At 41.0% G+C, this 19,818-nt stretch overlaps 1 protein-coding gene across 1 annotated transcript in view; it reads right to left on the minus strand.

Annotated features, from left to right (window-relative positions):
* Positions 1 to 2,410: 2,410 nt before the first annotated feature.
* EDA2R (ectodysplasin A2 receptor) overlaps positions 2,411 to 19,818 on the minus strand; it is a gene marked incomplete at both ends in the record, with an annotated part of 36,553 nt that continues 19,145 nt past the window's right edge. Inside the window, 3 exons of the mRNA XM_080653511.1 lie at positions 2,411 to 2,793; positions 8,316 to 8,466; positions 12,170 to 12,359. Of these exons, the coding sequence (XP_080509637.1) occupies positions 2,411 to 2,793; positions 8,316 to 8,466; positions 12,170 to 12,359 (724 nt within the window). The remainder of the gene's footprint in view (positions 2,794 to 8,315; positions 8,467 to 12,169; positions 12,360 to 19,818) is intronic.

The raw sequence follows: 19,818 nt of genomic DNA on the forward strand, positions 1-19,818 counted from the left end.
TTGATTTTTGTCCCTAAAGTGCTAGTTAGATGTATCAATAGAGTACTGAGAGACCATTCCTTCAGGTCCACCTGATCAAAGATGCACTCAGTAAAACTCTATACCATTAATTCTCAACACCTTCCCTCTTCTCTATAATCAAGCTGAGCTAGGAACATGTTTGGTAGACCCATGGCTATGGAATCCAGCTCTCCAGGCTAGCTAGAATAGTTAAGCAAGAAATTCTGTAGATCAGTCTTAGGAAAATGGTGAAGAATCAGTTCTCTGGTAGGAGGGGATAGGATATACCCCATCTGTAGAGGACACCACATTCCAGGCCCTGCTGTTGTGGTATAGAAACAAGGCAGGAGAGTCCAGGGAGAATGACTAGGCAAAGCTTCCAGGAGCTCAAGAGACCTAGGGAAGGAGAAGAGCAAGTTAGAAAACTCCTTCCCCAAATAAAAACTATCTAGCATGGTTTAGGCCAGTGGTCGGCAAACTGTGGCTCGCGAGCCACATGTGGCTCGCAAGCTGCGGTTTGCCTCTTTGTTGACTAATGAGTTTGCCGACCACTGACCTAGACTCTCGATTCCAATAATTACAGGCTGTTGTTGTTCCTTGTGATTAAGCCCCTATCCCAGTGGTCGGCAAACTCATTAGTCAACAGAGCGGCAAACCGTGGCTCACAAGCCGCATGTGGCTTGCGAGCCGCAGTTACCGAACACTGGTTTAGGCCAATAGTTTAGGCTTCAATAGCAGAAATACGTCATCTAGCTAGGGAGATGATAGTTTATTTTACACTGGTGAGACCATTCCTTACGAAACTGGGTTCAGCTCTAAGTTGCACATACTTCAGAGGAACCCAAAGTGGTACTTTCCAGAGAGGAGATGCTATCTCTAGACTTTTTCAGGGCTATCACAAGGCAGAGAAAGCAAATGAGTTCTGTGCAGCCCAAGGAACAGTACCAGGACCCAGTAGTGGTTACTATAGGAGACAGAAAGTTTTTCTTCCTGTTGAGTTCAAATCCACTAATCATAGTTGCAATACACATTGAGCAGTGAGTGGTAATCTTACTGTCTACAAATATGTGAGTAAGGATGACAAAGAAACTTGGTGGAATATTATAAAATGGACTCATGCATGGATTGGAGGACTTGAAGGGTAGGTTAGACTTGACTGTTTTTTTTTCTTTTTTTGTCATTTTAATTTCTTTATTGATTGAGGTATTACATATTTCTCCTCATCCCCCCATTACCTTCCCAACCACCCCCCCCCACTCATGCCCTCAACCCCTGTTGTCTGTGTCCACTGGTTAGGCTTATATGCATCATACAAGTCCTTTGGTTGATCTCTCCCCCTTACCCCCACCCTCCCCTACCTTGACTGTTTTGATAGTAGTTTTGGCATTCATCCACATATTGTTCACATTTTCTCAAGTATGATGTAGGGAGGAGCATGTAATTGAAGGACCTGGACAATATCTTAGGTAGAGAAATGTAGAAATGGGTAGTGAAAGGTAGCTGGTTAATTTAAAAGTAATAATCTACCCACCCTCCTGCCTCACACTGCCTCACGCTACTTAAGCCTTTGAGAAAGCAACATTGTCTATGGAATAGTTGCACTGATAGAGTTGGAAAAGCTCTGTATTGTAGCCCCAAAACTGGGCTTGAGCTTAGTTCTGCAACAGATTTGCTCTATGACTGATTTTGAGCAAATCATGTTCCCTTTCTGTGTCTCAGTCCCTGCCTCTATAAAATAAGGCTAATAAACCCCAACCTGCTTACAATAAAGGGATGTTTTAAATTTGAGTTTAGTGAGTATGAATGGCTGTGTAGATTGTGGCTGGGAGTGGGGAAAGGAAAGAAAAACTAACATAATTTAAACATCTCTAATGCATCAAATACTATAAAAGGCACTTGCACATGCATTTCTCATTCAACACTCGCAGAAGATATGAGGTGACTTGTGCTTTCTAAATTTTACAGATTAAGGACCTGAAGCTCATAGAGGTAAAGAAATTTACACAAGGTTCACATAGCTATTAATGGATGTAGGTAGATTTGAAATATAGGGCTCCCAGATGTCAGGGCCTGTATATTTTTCTACTGTGTCATGGTGCTTGTTTACATGAAGGGAGATCACCAAATAACTATTAGAAAGTGGGACCTGAGAATCCTTGCAACAGGCCAGAATAAAGAGACAAGTGTCACATCAACCTAGTCAGTTCCTTGAAGGCCCAGAAATGTGATATCTGACTTGCTCAAATGAATAGTATTATCACTGTTGCTCTAACATCCACCAGTGATCCTAGTTTGCTGTTCCTCTACTGCTAGCCCTACTGAACAGCAGTATTCAAGAGGATAATTCTTCTGGGGGTGGTCCCAAATTTCTGGTCTTTCTTCCCCATCTTTCCAGCTCACCTCAGTAGAGCTAAGGGCTGGGAACTTCAAGAGGCACATTGAGTTTCAGCCTCTCTCCAGAGCTTTCAGCTGTGTCTCCCTGCAAGGTCTCAGTTCCAGTATAGGAGTCAGAGCTGGAAAACTTTTGCAGGTCCAGCTCTGTGCATTCAATGAGAGTGTGGACCCAGTGAGAGCGTCTCTCTGAGGCGTAGGAGGCCATGGTAAAATATTTCTGGGTGGGGAAGCCATGAGTTGCACTGCGGTCGTCATCCAGGATGGGGTTAAATGGCTGGGTCTCAAAGATGCTTTCACTCAGTGGGGACTCAGGATTGGTTTCTTGGCCAGGTGGCCTAGGGAAGAGAGATTTCTCCTCCGCTGCCTTGTCAGCCTCAAACTGCAGCGAAACTCCTGTAACTTGAAGCAGAAAGCCACTGGGTCACCCAAAGGCAGGGGCTTCTTTCAGAAGGCACCTGGTCCTGAATACAAGATAAAAAGGGTTTGGGAACTAGCACTCTCCTTCCTCTTCCTAGGGACCAGGCCACCTAATATGAGTCTGAGATGACATCTGAGAAACACACTTAAATTGTGGTATCATATTGAGGTTACCTGGTAGTGAAGCAGGGGATATTATAATGCTAAGTGAAATAAGTCAGTCAGAAAAAGACAAATATCATAGGATCTGACTTATTTGTGGAATCTAATGAAGAAAATAAATGGACCAACAAAATAGGTCCAGAGGCATGGAGGCATGGAAGAGATAAACTAAATAATTCATATACTTATATGCATTGCCCATGGACACAGACAATAGTGTGGTGAAGGGCTAGAGGGGTAGGGGTTTGGTGGAGGGGGAAAAAGGGGGAAGAGGTATGTCTTTAATACTGTCAACAATAAATATATATATATATATATTTGATAAAAGACTCATTTATCCAGAGAAAGAGTAAACCTTTGTGGGAAGCAGGGTTTTGACACCCAACCCCATGATTTTCACCCTCTGGTGTTATGCTTGTGTGTATGTTATATGGCAAAGGCACTTAAGATAGTATTAAGAACATGGGCCTTAAAATAGGGACATTACCCTGGATTACCCAAGGGGGCCAAAAGTAATCACATGTGTCCTTAACAGTAGAAGAGGGGGCCAGAAGAATCAGAGAGAATATCAGAAAGATGAGTCATCAAAAGAACTCAACTCATCATTGCTAGTTTTGAAAATGGAACAGGGTCATAAGTCAGAGGATGTTGGTGACCTCTAGAAACTGGAGATGACTCTCAGATGACAGTCAATATACAAATGGGACCTCAGCCTTATAAATGCAAGGAACTGAATTCTTCCATCTTCCTGAATGATCAAGGAAATGCAGTCTCCTCTGGAGCTTCCAGAAAGGAACACAGCCCTCCCTACACCTTTATTTCAGCCTTGTGAGACTCTAAGCAGAGATTCAACTGAGTCTGCAAAACTTCTGATCTATGGAAATAGAGAGATAATAAATGGGTGTCATTTTTAAGCCACCAAATTTGTGGTAATTTGTTATGTCAGTGATGGAAAGTAATATATCCTTCATGCCTAAGTCTGATTTGACATCAGATTACAAACTGAGCCTATGTGTATTTTCTTGACCTTCACATTGTGGTTGTTATTTTACTTTTTATTAGAACTCATTGTCAGAGCTTGAAGATATTTCATTTCATTATTTATTTTTTAAAATTTTATTTATTTTTTAATTTTTTAATCTTTATTGTTTAGATTATTACAGATGTCCCTTCCTCCCCCCTCCCCACAGCTCCACTCCACCCTATTCCCACCCCACCCCAGGTCCTCACCACCCCACTGTCCACATCCATAGCTACTGCATACATGCATATAAGATCTTTGTCCAATCTCTTCCCACACCTCCCCCATAACCCCGTCCCCCTGAGAATTGGCAGTCCACTCCATTTCCATGCCCCTGATTCTATTACATTCACCAGTTTATTCTGTTCATCAGATTTTTTATTCATTTGATGTTTAGATTCACTTGTTGATAGATATGTATTTGTTGTCACTTTGTTGTTCATATTTTTTCATCTTTACCTTTTTCTTCTTCCTCTTCTTAAAGAATACCCTTCAGCATTTCATTTAATACTGGTGTGGTTGTGATGAACTCCTTTAGCTTTTTCATGTCTGCGAAGCTCTTTATCTGATATTCAATTCTAAATGATAGCTTTGCTGGGTAGAGTAATCTTGGTTGTAGGTTCTTGCTATTCATCACTTTGAATATTTCTTGCCACTCCCTTCTGGCCTGCATAGTTTCTGTTGAGAAATCAGCTGACAGTCATATGGGTACTCCCTTGTAGGTAACTAACTGTTTTTCTCTTGCTGCTTTTAATATTCTCTTTTTGTCTTTTGCTCTTGGCATTTTAATTATGATGTGTCCCTGTGTGGTCCTCTTTGGATTCCTTTTGTTTGGGGTTCTCTGCACTTCCTGGACTTATAAGTCTATTTCTTTCACCAGGTAGGGGAAGGTTTCTGTCATTTCTTCAAATAGGTTTTCAATATCTTCCTTTCTCTCTTCTTCTGGGACCCCCATAATTTGGATGTTGGTATGCTTGAAGTTGTCCCAGAGGCTCCTTACAGTATCTTCATATGTTTGGGTTCTTTTTTCTTTTTGCTCTTCCAGTTGGGTGTTTTTTGCTTCCTTGTATTTCAAATCTTTGACTTGATTCTTGGGATCCTCTAGTCTACTATTGAATCTCTGTATATTATTTTTTATTTCAGTCAGTGTATGCTTAATTTCTGACAGGCCCTTTTCCATTTTCTTTTTGGCATTCTCCCTAAGATCCTTGAAGTTCTCGCTAAGTTCCTCGGAGGTTTCTAGAAGATTCTTCAGTAACCTTATAACTGTGGTTTTGAACTCTATATCCAGTAGTTTGCTTTCTTCCATTTCTTTCATTTGTAACATGTCTCTTTGTCTCTGCATTTAGGCTGCTTCCCTGTGTTTGTTTCCATGTATTGTATAGCTGGTAAGTCTTCTTGAGTTGATAGAATGGCCTTGTGTAGTAGGTTTCCTGTAGGGCCCAGTGGCTCAGCCTCCCCAATTACCTGAGGTGGACACTCTTGGTGCACCCATTTGTGGGCTGTGTGCACAGTCTTGTTGTAGTTGAGTCTGATTGCTGTTGATATCACTGGGAGGAATTGACCTCCAGGCCAATTGGCTGTGAGGACCAGCTGTGTCTACAATGGAAGAGCTGCTGTGCAGTAGACACCCTTATGGGACAGGACTTGCTTCAGTGGGGCTTTGGTGCTCACTGAGTCTGCCCCTTGAGTGTGTCACTTATGGATGTGAAGAGTTGTAATCTGATATGGTCTTGCACTGACCACTGGGTACACTGGCTCTTGGATCTCCAAGGAGGTGCAAAGTCAGCCACTACCTGGGGCTACTCAGCAGGAGCTACAGAGAGATCTTCAGATTCCTCCTCTTTGTATCAGGTTTGGAATTGCCCAGATGAGGCCCAGTTGTGAAACAAGGCAGGCTGGTGCTGGGCCTTCTTTTGATAGCTTTGGGGCTCTCTGACACAGCTACAACTTGTTTGACAGGTTTTAGGCTGAGAAAGGACAGACCATTCATATGCAAAAGCCACTGTGCACAGCTTGGGTGGGGTTGTAAATTGAGTAAGCCGGGATCTTAGGGAATCTCCAGGGTGGAGCAAACAGCAATGGCTGCCAGTCAGTCCTGCACCAGGGAGGTCCCAGCACAGGAACAATGTCCATGACTATGGTGAGCACCTCCGTCTAAAAGAAAGCCGCCCCCATGTTCCTGCCCTGATGCCAGACTGTCCAGTTTCTCCCAGTATGTGTCTGGGTCCCCTCAAGTTTCACCCAGCACTGGAGCTCAGAGCAGGTGGGAGCTTGTATCTCCCTCCTGATTAAAAAAGCAGCACACCCAGGTGCCAGCCTGTTCTGTGCCTCCTTATCTCCTACCAGTCTCAATGCGCTTTCTTCTTAACCTCTCTAGTTGTAGTTCTTCCACTCATCCAGCTTTCCTGTGGTTCTGGATGATAGTTGTTATGTATTTTAGTTGTAATTTTGATGTGGTTGTCGGAGGCAGCAAGTAGAGGTGTTTACCTATGCTGCCATCTTGGTTCTGTCTCAAAACTGTTTCATTTAAAAAATACAGATATTTGGCTCTTTTGAAAAATCCAGGAGATCTTGAAACATTGAGTATCCCCACATGGTAACAGAAAACTGAATCGGAGTAGTAAATTCCCCTTTAGACAGGAGATGAATTCTTCAGTTTGCCACAGTCACTACTACTCTCTATTGCACCTTATATTGGATCTAATTCACATGTTAATCTCACCTATACAGTCACAGTATGCTTTTGACTCCTGATAAGCACCCATCTCAATGGAAAAATTGTCTAACCCTCTTTTCCATATGGAGACCCTAAGGGAGCTGCCTGCCCTCAGTTCTTCACAGAAGGGTACTACATTATGTTGAGGACAGAGAAAAAGCATAGAAAAGTTACTTATTTCTTTTCTCAGAGTCAAGAAAAGGGAGACAGGCAGCTCTCAGATGGTGCCTCATCTTTCTGGGCTCTGTGGCCCACAGACTTCATTGTCTATGTTTTGTGCCCATGCACAAAGACTGGGCAACAGCTCCTATTTGAGAAACTAACCTCCAAGGTCAAATACAGGATGGTCTACCCTGAACCACAATTTCCAATGAGTAGAGGAGAGAGAAATAGAGTTTAATAAGGGTTATAAATCGACAACAGTGTTCCCTTTTTGTCCCTGAAGCCCCTGAAATGCTAGATTAATCTCAATTTAAACCAGGGGTACAGCCAAGCACATATGTTAGGCTTTTTAAAGATCATATGACAGGCTCTAGAGTCAAACTGACTAAGGTAGGTCTATATAAGAGGGATCTTCTCATACAAATATAGAGAGGTAAAAGTTGTATTGCTTTGGGCCCTGTATCCAGTCAACTACAGAGGAGTCTTAAGCACCCAAATATCCTGTAAACCTTACTAAATCAATAGCACTTTGCAGATGCATTAAGAACATTCAGTAGCCTGTGTTCCTGTTTTAGTATCTCTCCATAGCTTTTAATTCCCTTGATGATGCTTAAACTGTACTGAGCCTCAGTACCCTTGACTGGAGTTTTAATACCCTGCCTGGTCCTGGTCTGCCATCATCCTACAACCCCCATCTTTGCCCTCAGTGATCTGGACATTCTTTCCTCCATTCTTGGGTAATGGTTGAAGTTGTAATGAAAAGAGATCACAATGTTACCACTGATTTAAATATGACCTTTCATTTAGAATTTCACATGGCTATCTCCTATGGTCTGCCAGATCTTTTTGGATATCATTGTCTGGGGAAAGAATGTCTAGATTTGCCAACTCCTCTGTACTCAGGGCTCTCAGCTAGCAACATTTGCGTTATTACTATACTAATAACAGTTACCTGAGACTTCACCCACTCTTATTACAGTCATATCTCAAATCCAGTCAGTTTCCCTTCATTCCTGACATGTTCCTATTATTAGAAATGAAAAATTTTAAAATAACTTTAAAAACCAAGTAATCTAATTCTGTCATTTTAAAGATTAGGGAGAAAGAGGCCCAAAGAAGTTAGATGACTTATCTATAGTTAAACAGTGATTCAGACGTAGATTTAGAACCTAGTTCTGAAGAATTTATTTTAATGGTTTTCCTATGATGTTTTGTTCCTTTATGAACCTCTGTATCTTAATGAAGCAGGTCCCGTGAATGCTCAGGGTTGGTCTCAGTCATCTCTGAAGTCCCATGCTTTCTACTGCCAGCTCTCGATAGTCTACCTCCAGGGTTTTCCAGCACTGTATGGAAGGTCTACTAGCTCCCAGTCCCAGAAAATTCATCTTTTTTGGTGATTATAGCCTTGATTCATGTAATACTTGAAGCAGCTACACTTACCATCTTGGCAATGTCTGTTGAAGAACTGCTTGCAGTAGAGGAAGAAGAGCCTTAGGAATGCCAGCGTAAACACCATGAGCAGACTGCTCACCAGTACAAGTGTGGCCTCCTGAGGGGGCACTGTGGGTACATCTGCCTTCACTAAGCTCAACTGGAAGGCACTTGTGAGACAAGAAATTGGGGGAAGTCAGTCAGTTTAGGCAGTCAACAGTCACCCTGACACTGGGCCTGGACTTCCTCAGGCCATCCATCTCTCCCTAGGGTTTTTCCCTTTTAGGGCTGATAAGCTGGTTTTACTCCTTTGTGGATCAGGCAAAAATGTAAACAACAAAGCAGAGATATTAGCATATACTGCTAATATGGTATAAATTAGTACAAATATTTGAAGATGTACATGTCCTATGGTCTTTCTATGTCACCTCTAGTTATATAACCTAGGAAAATGGAAACAAATTAAAGTGATCATCCATGGGCACAGAATAAATAAATCTTGATATAATCCTATGATATAATATTATCATATAGCATTTAAAATAACATACCTGTATTGATTCATATAAATAATCCAGAGGAGAAAAGAAATCAGAAAAAGGAAGTGTGTAGCTTGATGTCATTTATATAAAACACTAGAGGCCCGGTGCACGAAATTCGTGCATGGGGGAGGGGGGTGTCCCTCAGCCCAGCCTGCACCCTCTCCAATCTGGGACCCCTCGAGGGATGTCCGACTGCCCGTTTAGACCCGATCCCACAGGGCCTAAATGGGCAGTCAGACATCCCTTTCACAATCCAGGACTGCTGGATCCCAACTGCTCACCTGCCTGCCTTCTTGATTGCCCCTAACCACTTCTGCCTGCCAGCCTGATCACCACCTAACCACTCCCCTGCCAGCCTGATTGATGCCTAACTGCTCCCCTGCCAGTCTGTTTGCCCCTAACTGCCCTCCCCTGCAGGCCTGGTCACCCCCAACTTCCCTCCTCTGCCAGCTTGGTCACCCCCAACTGCCCTCCCTTGCAGGCCTGGTTCCTTCCAAGTGCCCTCCCCTGCTGGCCATCTTGTGGTGGCCATCTTGTGTCCACATGGGGGCAGGATCTTTGACCACATGGGGGCAGCCATCTTGTGTGTTGGAGTGATGGTCAATCTGCATATTACTCTTTTATTAGATAGGATAGAGGCCTGGTGCATGGGTGGGGGCCAGCTGGTTTGCCCTGAAGGGTGTCCCGGATCAGGGTGGGGGTTCCCTTGGGGCGTGGGGTGGCCTGGGCGAGGGGTCTGTGGTGGTTTACAGGCCGGCCACGCCCTCTGGTGACCCAAGCGGAGGCCCTGGTATCTGGGGGTTTATTTATTTTCTACAATTGAAACTTTGTAGCCTGGAGCGGAACCAAGCCTTCTGCTTGCTCCGAGGTGGCAGCCATTTTTTGGGGGGATTTATGTATCTTCTATAATTGAAACTTTGTAGTCTTAAGCGGAGTCCTGGGCCAGCCAGGGTGTGCGGAAAGCTTGGCTTCCTCCATCGCTGGGGGCAACCCTAGCCTCCTGCTCTTTCCAGCTCCATGGCTGCTGCCATTTCTGTTTGGGTTTATGTATCTTCTATCATTGAAACTTTGTAGCCTTGAGTGGAGGCCTAGGCCGGCCAGGGCAGGCGGAAAGCTTGGCTTCCTCCATCGCTGGGGAAACCCAAGCCTCCCTCCTGCTCTCTGTGGCTGTAGCCATCTTGGTTGGGTTTATTTGCATATTTGCTCCTGATTGGCTGGTGGGCATGGCTTGTGGGTGTAGCGGAGTGATGGTTAATTTGCATATTACTCTTTTATTAGATAGGATTATAAAATATAAATAACAGCATATATTATTGATAGATAAATATGTATATCACAATCCAGGACTGCTGGATCCCAACTGCTCACCTGCCTGCCTTCCTGATTGCCCCTAACCACTTCTGCCTGCCAGCCTGATCACCACCTAACCACTCCCCTGCCAGCCTGATTGATGCCTAACTGGGCCTCCCTCTGCAGAGAGATCAATCATAGAGCCCTGACCAGGTGAGTGGAGCCCCAACCAATCACATCACACCTACCTTGGCTGGCCTGGCACCACTGCATGGTCATCTAGACAGTCATTCCGCTGTTTGGCTGTTTGGTTGATTTGCATATTATGCTTTTATTATTATAGATGTTACAAAAGAAAATAAGTATTAAAACATGAGTAGAGAAATTGGAGAGTCATAGTGTTCACCAATTATTCACATGCTTCTCTGCATTTCCCACTCACTCATACTAAGGCCATCAGAGTACTTCTGGCCAATGGATGTGTGTCACTTGCAGACTGAAGCAGTTAAAAGCAAGTATGCCTCTCAATCTCTTTTCATTTCCCATTAACCTGGAAGTCACATGATGTGGATGATATAGTCACAAAATGGAGGAAGGCCTTTGTATAGTGAAAAACAAACTTTTATTGTATTAAATTACTCAGATTGTGGAGTTTGTTACTGTAGCATAGCCTACCAGCAAGATACATACAATTTCATGATAGTGGCTGCCTCTGGGAGGTTGGTAGATACTAGAACTCAGAATGGATGAAAAAGGGAATTCCATTAAACATGTGGAGTTTTCATTCTTTTAAAAATATCTGAAGCAAATATGCAAAATGTCAAGATTTATGGATGTTGTCTAAATGAGCATTTTATATTTTCTGCATTTTAAATATTTCTACATATTTGAACTATATTATTTAAAAAGTCATCAATAATTTAAAAAGAATACATGAGTAGATATATAGATGATAGATAGATGAAAATTATAGACAGATGGACAGATATATTGATGGTGATATAAGCATAGACTAGATCCTAGTACTTCATTTAGCCTTTACTAGTCCTAAGCACTAGGGACTATTATAAACCTCATATCATCATCATCATCATCATCCACAAGTATACACATGTTATAATTTATAAGCTACTTTCTAAATCCATTATTTTATTAGATCTAGATAGCCATCCCATAAAATATGAAAAATAATGATAGTCCTAACACATTTTTTTTTCCAGATGCGGGTCAACAAATTTCAATGATTTGCAGAGGGTTACACAGATAATACATTGGAAAATCAGGATTCAAATCTGATTCCCTTGCCAACCTACCCTATAGGAAGAAGTATGAGGGGGTAGTAAAAGTCTTTACTACGCTGTCTTACTGCTTCCCAATGGGTTGGAGAAGGAAAAAGAGAAGAGAACTGGATACAAACATTGAGCCTCAGAGGTGGGGGTCTGCTTTGTGCATGGGATGCACTCTCGGTCCTGCAGGCCTCCAATGCATGTCTTTTGGTAGAACCTGTGGTCAGAGCAAGAAAGAGTTGCAAGGTGATCAAACAATCAATGCCCTTGGATTTGTCCTTCCTGAGACCATAGGCAGCTTTTAGGAGTCTTACCCTCCTAGAAGCCAGCACCCACCATCACCCCTCATGAATTATCTCTCTCTATGTCTTATTCAGACTCAGAGTCCCAGATACTCCACTTTTCCTCCCAATTTACCACACCCTATAACTAAAAAGGGAATTAATATCACAAGAGAGGAGAGCACTGCTTTCACACCAACTGCTTCCTAATTTCTTTTATGTCTACAATGAGATTTACCTTGAATGTTGGACCTGAGCTAAACATGCCAGCATAATAACAAAGTTGTTAAATACTCATCTGTGGCTGACCATGTGATAAGCACTTCATAGTGGAATCTTGCAAGACACTGCTTTGCCTTAGTGGGTGCTTAAACTCATCAAGATATGGACAGTTAGACTACTTTATCTAGGCTCTGAGAGACCTCCAATGGCTGGAGAAGGCCCAGAACAGCTTCACTTCATACAGCAGGCTCACCTTGGAAGACAGTCTCCACAGACAGCATTAGAGGTAGCTGTGCAATTGGCCTTCTGGACATGATTGATGACAGCACAGGTGATGCAACTCTGACATCTATGATGGCTCCAGCTACTTTTGTATCTGCGTGGAAGGCAGGCTGTGCAGTATGCATCTCCACCATCTCCATAACCACAACCCTGCAGAGAAATGGAGTCACTAGCATTGCTGTACAGGAACTTGGATAGAGGATTGGCTATGGGACAAGTGGGCATTGTACAGAGTTTACAAACTGCAAGTTGAAACCCATTACCAAGTCATGAAATCAGTTTACTAGGTTTCAAGCAGCACTAAAAATTTGAAACAACGCAAAATAAAATAATGATATAAAATACTACAGTGCATAACATACACTAAAGCTAGGTACTTACATCAGTTAGCATAGGCTATGTCATGCTATGGCAAAAAGTAAACTCCAAATCTGTGTCTTAAAAAAAACCCACAAAAGTTTATTTCTCATTCACATTATTTGCCTACCAGAAGTTTCCTGGGGGCTCTGCTTTACATTATTCTCATTGGGTCACCCAGGGTGACAGCGGCTTCATCTTTGTGCCGCCATGATTGGAGCATCAGGGAAAAGAACATAGTGAGCTATGCACTGGTTCTATCCCATGTCATGTTGCTCTCATATTATTGATCACACATATCATCTGATTATTAATAACTATAAAAGTAAAAAAAAAGTGAAGTTCTACAATGTTCTAGAAAGTAAGGAGCTAGAGAGATTTGACAAATAGCTATATTCACTACCTCAGTATTGCTTTGTAAAATTTTACAGATAAAACCTATATAAGTATGTGTTGGCTTGTGATGAAAAATTTATTATTACTCTTGGCAATGGTAAAAAAAAATCTCTGAATGCCAATGGTATAGAGGAGAGATGAGTAATCCAGCTGGCTCTTGGCTGAGATCTGGTATTGACTCAGTGTGACTCTGGCTGACCCCTCTCAATTTTGGGGAGTCATATGAAATTCAAATAGATGCCCTATAAATATTCTTCTAGCTATGATATTTTAACCTAGGAACAAGGTTCCAGCCTGATATGTCATAGCACTTTCTCAAAGACACAATTCTAATTATCAATGGATATGAACTATTTGGTAGTTCTGGCAGAAACTGTATTGTTCACCACTGCAGTTAGGTGAGCCATGTGCCTAGTTTTTAGCCAATGGATTAAAATGACATGTGCCTCTCCCAGGCCTGCTCCCCAGATGCTTTATACTTAAAATATCCTTCATTTTCTTCATACTTTGATTTTCTGGTACATAGGGATACACAGGGAGATGGTGAAATCCATATATTAAAAATGACAGAGGATGCCAGGACAATGGAAGAGGCAGCAGCTCTAAGCTTTCATTCCTTCACAGAAACATAGAAAAGCAAGCAGAAACTGTCAGAATCAATATTGTCATAACTTTTGGAAACAGTCAAAGGTTTATATAATGAAATAAATGCTGAATGGAGAAAAAGGCAACTTGTAAATGATAGGAAATTTTTGTGCCATTTTTACTTTCCCTTTCCACAGCCCTCTCCCCAGAGCATTACCATTCCTAAAGTGGAGGCAGTCTTTACGTGGCATCAGCCTATGTTCTTAGTGTGAGATATTTATTCCTAGTTTCCAAGTGAGTTCAGCAAAGCTTATTCACATACTATTGTGTATGTCTGCTCTAATGTGTCCGGGGGCCACCTGAAGGACTGAGACATGGTGATCACCTCTGTGTCACTCAGTTCAGAATGTAGGCTGAAAAAGGGGTGGGCATTTGTTTAAAAAAATGTCACAAGGCAAACTAACAAACCACAAATAATGGGTGAACACACAATAAACTGTCTAACCATAGGAGCTAAAACTAGGGAAGATTCTTTAGGAAATTAAGAAAGTACCTATATCCTATATGGGGTGATTTAGAAAGGCAAATGCATGCCTAGGGCAAGGCACATGAAAAGACCAGAGAATACCAAAGTTTACACACTGGGCTGATCCACAGGGTAAGTGCATGTTTGGCTAAGTGTTGAAAGAGTGCTTAAGCACAGAGCCAATCTCTAAAAACAGGGAGGTGAGTGAGAGAGAGAGAGAGAGAGAGAGAGAGAGAGAGAGAGAGAGAGTGTGTGTGTGTGTGTTTAGGTTGTTGATGTTGTTTAATTTTTTAACTCTTTTTTAAAATTTCTTTATTGATTAAGATATTACATAAATGTCCTTATCCCCCCATGACCCCCCATGACCCCCATTCATGCCCTCACCTTCTGTTGTCTATGTCCATTGGTTAGGCCTATATGCATGCATACAAGCTCTTTGGTTGATCTCTCCCCCCTTACCCCCACCCTCCCCTACCTTCCCTCTGAGGTTTGATGGTCTGATTGATGTTTCTCTGTCTCTGAATCTGTTTTTGTTCATCAGTTTATGTTGTTCATTATATTCCAAAAATGAGTGAGATCATGTGATATTTATCTTTCTATGCCTGGCTTATATCACTTAGCATAATGCTCTCCAGTTCCATCCATGCTGTTGCAAATGGTAAGAACTCCTGCTTTTTTACTGCAGCGTAGTATTCCAATGTGTAGATGTACCACAGTTTTTAAATCCACTCAACTGCTGATGGGCACTTAGGCTGTTTCCAAATCTCAGCTATGGTGAATTGTGCTGCTTTGAACATAGGGGTGCATATGTCCTTTCTAATTGGTGTTTCTAGCTTCTTGGGATATATTTCTAGAAGTGGGATCACTGGGTCAAATGGGAGTTGTATTTTTAGTTTTTTGAGGAAATTCCATACTGTTCTCCACAGTAGCTGCACCAGTCTGCATTCACACCAGCAGTGCACGAGGGTTCCTTTATCTTCACATCCTCGACAGCACTTGTTTATTGATTGGTTGATGATAGACATTCTGACAGGTGTGAGAAGGTACGGCATTGTCGTTTTGATTTGCATCTGTTGGATAATTAGTGACTTTGAGCATGTTTTCATATGTCTCTTGGCCTTCCTTCTGTCTTCTTTCGAAAAGTTTCTATTTAGGTCTGTTGCCCATTTTTTATTGGATCATTTATCTTCCGTTTATTAAGTTGTATGGATTCCCTGTAAATGTTGGAGATTAAACCCTTATCAGTGATAACATTGGCAAATATGTTCTCCCATACAGTGGGCTTTCTTATTGTTTTGTTGATGGTTTCCTTTGCTGTGCAAAAGCTTTTTATTTTGATGTAGTCCCATTTCTTTATTTTCTCTTTAGTTTCCATTGCCCTAGGAGTGTTATCGGTGAAGAAATTGCTTCGGCATATGTCTGAGATTTCTCTGCCTGTGGATTCCTCTATTATTTTTATGGTTTCTTCTCTTATGTTTAAGTCCTTTATCCATTTTGAGTTTATTTTTGTATATGGTGTAAGTTGGTGATCTAGTTTCATTTTTTTGCATGTATCTGTCCAATTTTTCCAACACCATTTATTGAAGAGACTGTCTTGATTCCATTGTTTGTTCATGCCTCCTTTTTTAAATATTAATTGAGCATAGTGGTTTGGGTCGATCTCTGGGTTTTCTATTTTATTCCATTTGTCTATATGTCTGCTCTTGTGCCAGTACCAGGCTGTTTTGGGAATAGTGGCTTTGTAATACAGCTTAAAATCTGGTATTGAGATCACACCTACTTTGTTCATCTTTCTCAAGATTGCTGTGGCTATTCGGGTCTTTTTTTATTCCACATGAATTTTTGGAGAGTTCTTTCTAGGTCTGTGAAATACGCCGTTGGTATTTTAATGGGGAGTGCATTGAATCTATAGATTGCTTTGGGTAGTATGGAGCTTTTAATGATGTTGATTCTATCAATCCATGAACATGGTATGTTCTTCCATCTGTTTATGCCTTCCTCTATCTCTTTTTTTCAGTGTCCTGTAGTTTTCCATGTATAGGTCTTTTACCTCCTTAGTTAAGTTTATTCCTAGGTATCTTAATTTTTTTGGTGTGTTGGTAAATGGGATTGCATTTTTAGTCTAGTCTCTCTTTCTAAGTTCACTATTGGTGTGTAGAAATGCCATAGATTCCTTGATGTTAATTTTGTATCCTGCTACATTGCCAAATACATTTATTAAGTATAATAGTTTTTTGATGGAGTCTTTAGGGTTTTATATGTACAATATCATGTCATCTGCAAATAAGGACAGTTTTCCTTCTTCTTTTCCAATTTGGATGCCTTTTATTTCTTCTTCTTGTCTAATCGCAATGGCTAGTACTTCCAGTACTATGTCGAACAGGAGTGGTGAGAGTGGGCATCCCTATCTTATTCCTATTCTTATGGGAAATGGTTTTAGTTTTGCCCATTGAATATGATATTGGGCATGGGTTTGTAATATATGGCTCTTATAATGTCTGGTTATGATCCTTCTATTCCAACCTTGCTGAGAGTTTCTATCAAGAAAGTGTGTTGGATTTTGCCAGATGTTTTTTCTGCCTCAATTGATATGAATAAGTGATTTTTATCTTTCATTTTGTATATAGGATGTATCATGTTTATTGATTTGCTGATATTGTACCATGCTTGCATCCCTCGGATAAATCCTACTTGTTCATGGTGTATGATCTTTCTGATGTACTGCTAGATCTAATTTGGTAGAATTTTGTTGAGGATTTTGGCATCTATATTCACGAGGGATATTGGCCTGTAATTCTCTTTCATTGTGTTGTCTTTCTCTGGTTTTGGTATGAGGGTGATGCTGGCTTCATAGAATGAGCTTGGAAGTGTTCTTTCCTCTTGAATTTTTTGGAATAGTCTGAGGAGGACAGGTTTTAGTTCTTCTTTGAATGTTTGGTAAAACTCCCCTATGAAGCCATCTGGCCCTGGGCTTTTGTTTGCTGGAAGCTTTTTTGATGACTGCTTCAAGTTCTTCCATAGTTATTGGCCTATTGAGATGTTTAGATTCTTCCTGATTGAATTTTGGAAGGTTGTATTTTTCTAGGAATATGTCAATTTTCTCCAGGTTGTCCAGTTTGCTGGAATAGAGTTGTTCATAGTATTTTTTTTAAATATATTTTATTGATATTTTACAGAGAGGAAGGGAGAGGGATAGAGAGCTAGAAACATCGATGAGAGAGAAACATCGATCAGCTGCCTCCTGCACGCCCCCCACTGGGGATGTGCCTGCAACCAAGGTACATGCCCTTGACCGGAATCGAACCCGGGACCCTTCAGTCCGCAGGCCGACGCTCTATCCACTGAGCCAAACCGGTTTCGACTGTTCATAGTATTTTTTAACAATCCTTTGTATTTCTGTGGGGTCTGTTGTTATTTCTCCTCTTTCATTTCTGATTTTGTTTATTTGGGTCCTCTCTCTTTGCTTCTTGTTGAGCCTGGCTAGAGGTTCATCAATCTGGTTTATCCTTTCAAAGAACCAGCTCTTGGTTTCATTGATCTTTTGTATTGTTTTTTTTTTTTTTGTTTTTTTTGTTTTTTTAGTCTCTATGTCGTTCATTTCTGCTCTGATTTTTATTATCTCCTTCCTTCTGCTCACTTTGGGCTTTTCTTGTTGCCCTCTTTCTAATTCTTTGAGTTGTAGAGTTAGATGATTTATTACCATTTTTTCTTGTTGTTTTGAGGTAGGCCTGTAGAGCTATAAACTTTCCTCTCATGACTGCTTTCATTGTGTCCCAAAGATTTTGGATTGTTGTCTTTTTATTGTCATTAGTTTCCAGGATGTTTTTAATTTCTTCTTTGAGCTCTTTGGTAACCCAATCATTGTTTAATAGCATTCTATTCAGCTTCCTAGTGTTTGAATTTTTTGGATTGTTTTATTATATTTTATTTGTAATATTATTCCATTATGCTCTGTGAAAATGCTTGATATCATTTCAATCTTCTTGAATTTCAGAGTCTTTGCTTGTGACCCAATATGTGGTCTATTTTTGAAAATGTCCCATGTGCACTTGAGAAGAGCTTGTATTCCATGGCTTTGAGGTGAAATGTTCTGAAGATGTCAATTAAGTCCGTCTGATCTAGTGAGTCATTTAGGATTGTTGTTTCTTTGCTGATTTTTTGTCTAGAGGATTTACCCAGTGATGTCAGTGGTGCATTAACGTCCCCTACTATGATTGTATTGTTGTTGATCTCTCCCTTGATATCTTCCAGTAGTTTTTTTAAGTATTTGGGTGCTTCTGCATTGGGTGCCTATATGTTTATTAGGGTTATATCCGCTTATTGTATCAATCCCTTTAGTACAAGGAAGTGACCTCCCTTATCTCTTGTTATGGCCTTCATTTTGAGGTCTATTTTGTCAGATATAAGTATTGCTACCCCAGGTGTTTTTTCATTTCCATTTGCCTGAAATATATTTTCCCATCCCTTCACTTTCAGTCTGTATGAGTTCCTTGTTCTGAAGTGGGTCTCTTGTAGACAGCATATATATGGGTCATGTTTTTTATCCATTCAGCCACCTGAAGTCTTTTGATTGGAGCACTGAGTCCATTTTCTTTTAAAGTTATTTTTTGAAAGTTACTTGTTTGTATCCGTTTTTATTTTTTGAGCCTGTGTTCCTTCTTACCTTTCTATTTCTTCTTTTTATAGCATTCTCTGTAGCATTACTTGCATTGCTGGCTTGGTAGTGATAAATTCTCTTAGCCTTTTTTTTGTCTGTGAAGCTCATTTTTTCCCCTTCAATTTTGAATGATAGCCTTGCTGGATAGAGTATTCTTGGATTCAGTCCCTTGCTTTGCATCATTTTGAAAATGCCCTTCCATTATTTTCTGGCCTGATGTGTTTCTGTTGAGTAATCATTTGATAATCTAATTGGAGATCCCTTGTATGTAACTTTCTGTCTCTCTCTTGCAGCCTTTAACATTCTCTCTTTGTCCCGAACATTTGCCATTGTAATTATGACAGTTCTGGTGTTGGCCTTTTTGGGTTCATATTGTTTGGGACTCTCTATGCTTGTGTGACTTTTTTCTTCCCCACATCAAGGAAGTTTTCTGATATTATTTCTTCAAATAGGTTTTCTAACCCTTGTTCCTCTTCCTGTCATTCTGACACCCCTATTATTCGTATTGTGCTTCATTTCATGTTATCCCAAAGTTCCCTTTGGCTCTCCTCCTCTCTTTTTATTCTTTTCTCCAATTGCCATTCAGTTTGGGTGTATATTGCTTCCCTGTCTGCTAATTTGCTAATTCGGTCCGCCACTTCTCATAGTCTACTGTTGCAACTTTCCATGGTGTTTTTTATTGCAGCTATATCACTCTTCATTTCTTCTTGATTCTTACATAAGTTGTTGATATTTTTATCCATTTCTTCTTGATTCTTACATAAGGTGTTGATTTTTTCTTCCATCTGGTTTATGAAATCTATGACCCTTATTCTGAATTCTTTTTCTGACATCTTGCATGCCTCTGTTTCACTTATATGCTTTTCTCGCTATTCCTCCATTTCTTTCCTTTGGGGGTTTCTTTGTCTACCCATTTTTGGTGTCACCGATCTAGATGTTGAGTCATGCAGGGGCTGCTTCTTGGGTGGCTGTGGCTCCTCAGACTGTGGTTGCAACTCAGGCAGTCACAGAAGCGGCTGCTCCTCATTTGGCAGCGGCTCCTCTGGTGGGTCCTGTTCGCAGCAGTGGTGTCTCTTCTGGCTTGTGTG

The sequence above is a fragment of the Plecotus auritus genome, assembly GCF_963455305.1.
Source record: "Plecotus auritus genome assembly, chromosome: X".
Lineage (NCBI taxonomy): Eukaryota > Metazoa > Chordata > Mammalia > Chiroptera > Vespertilionidae > Plecotus > Plecotus auritus.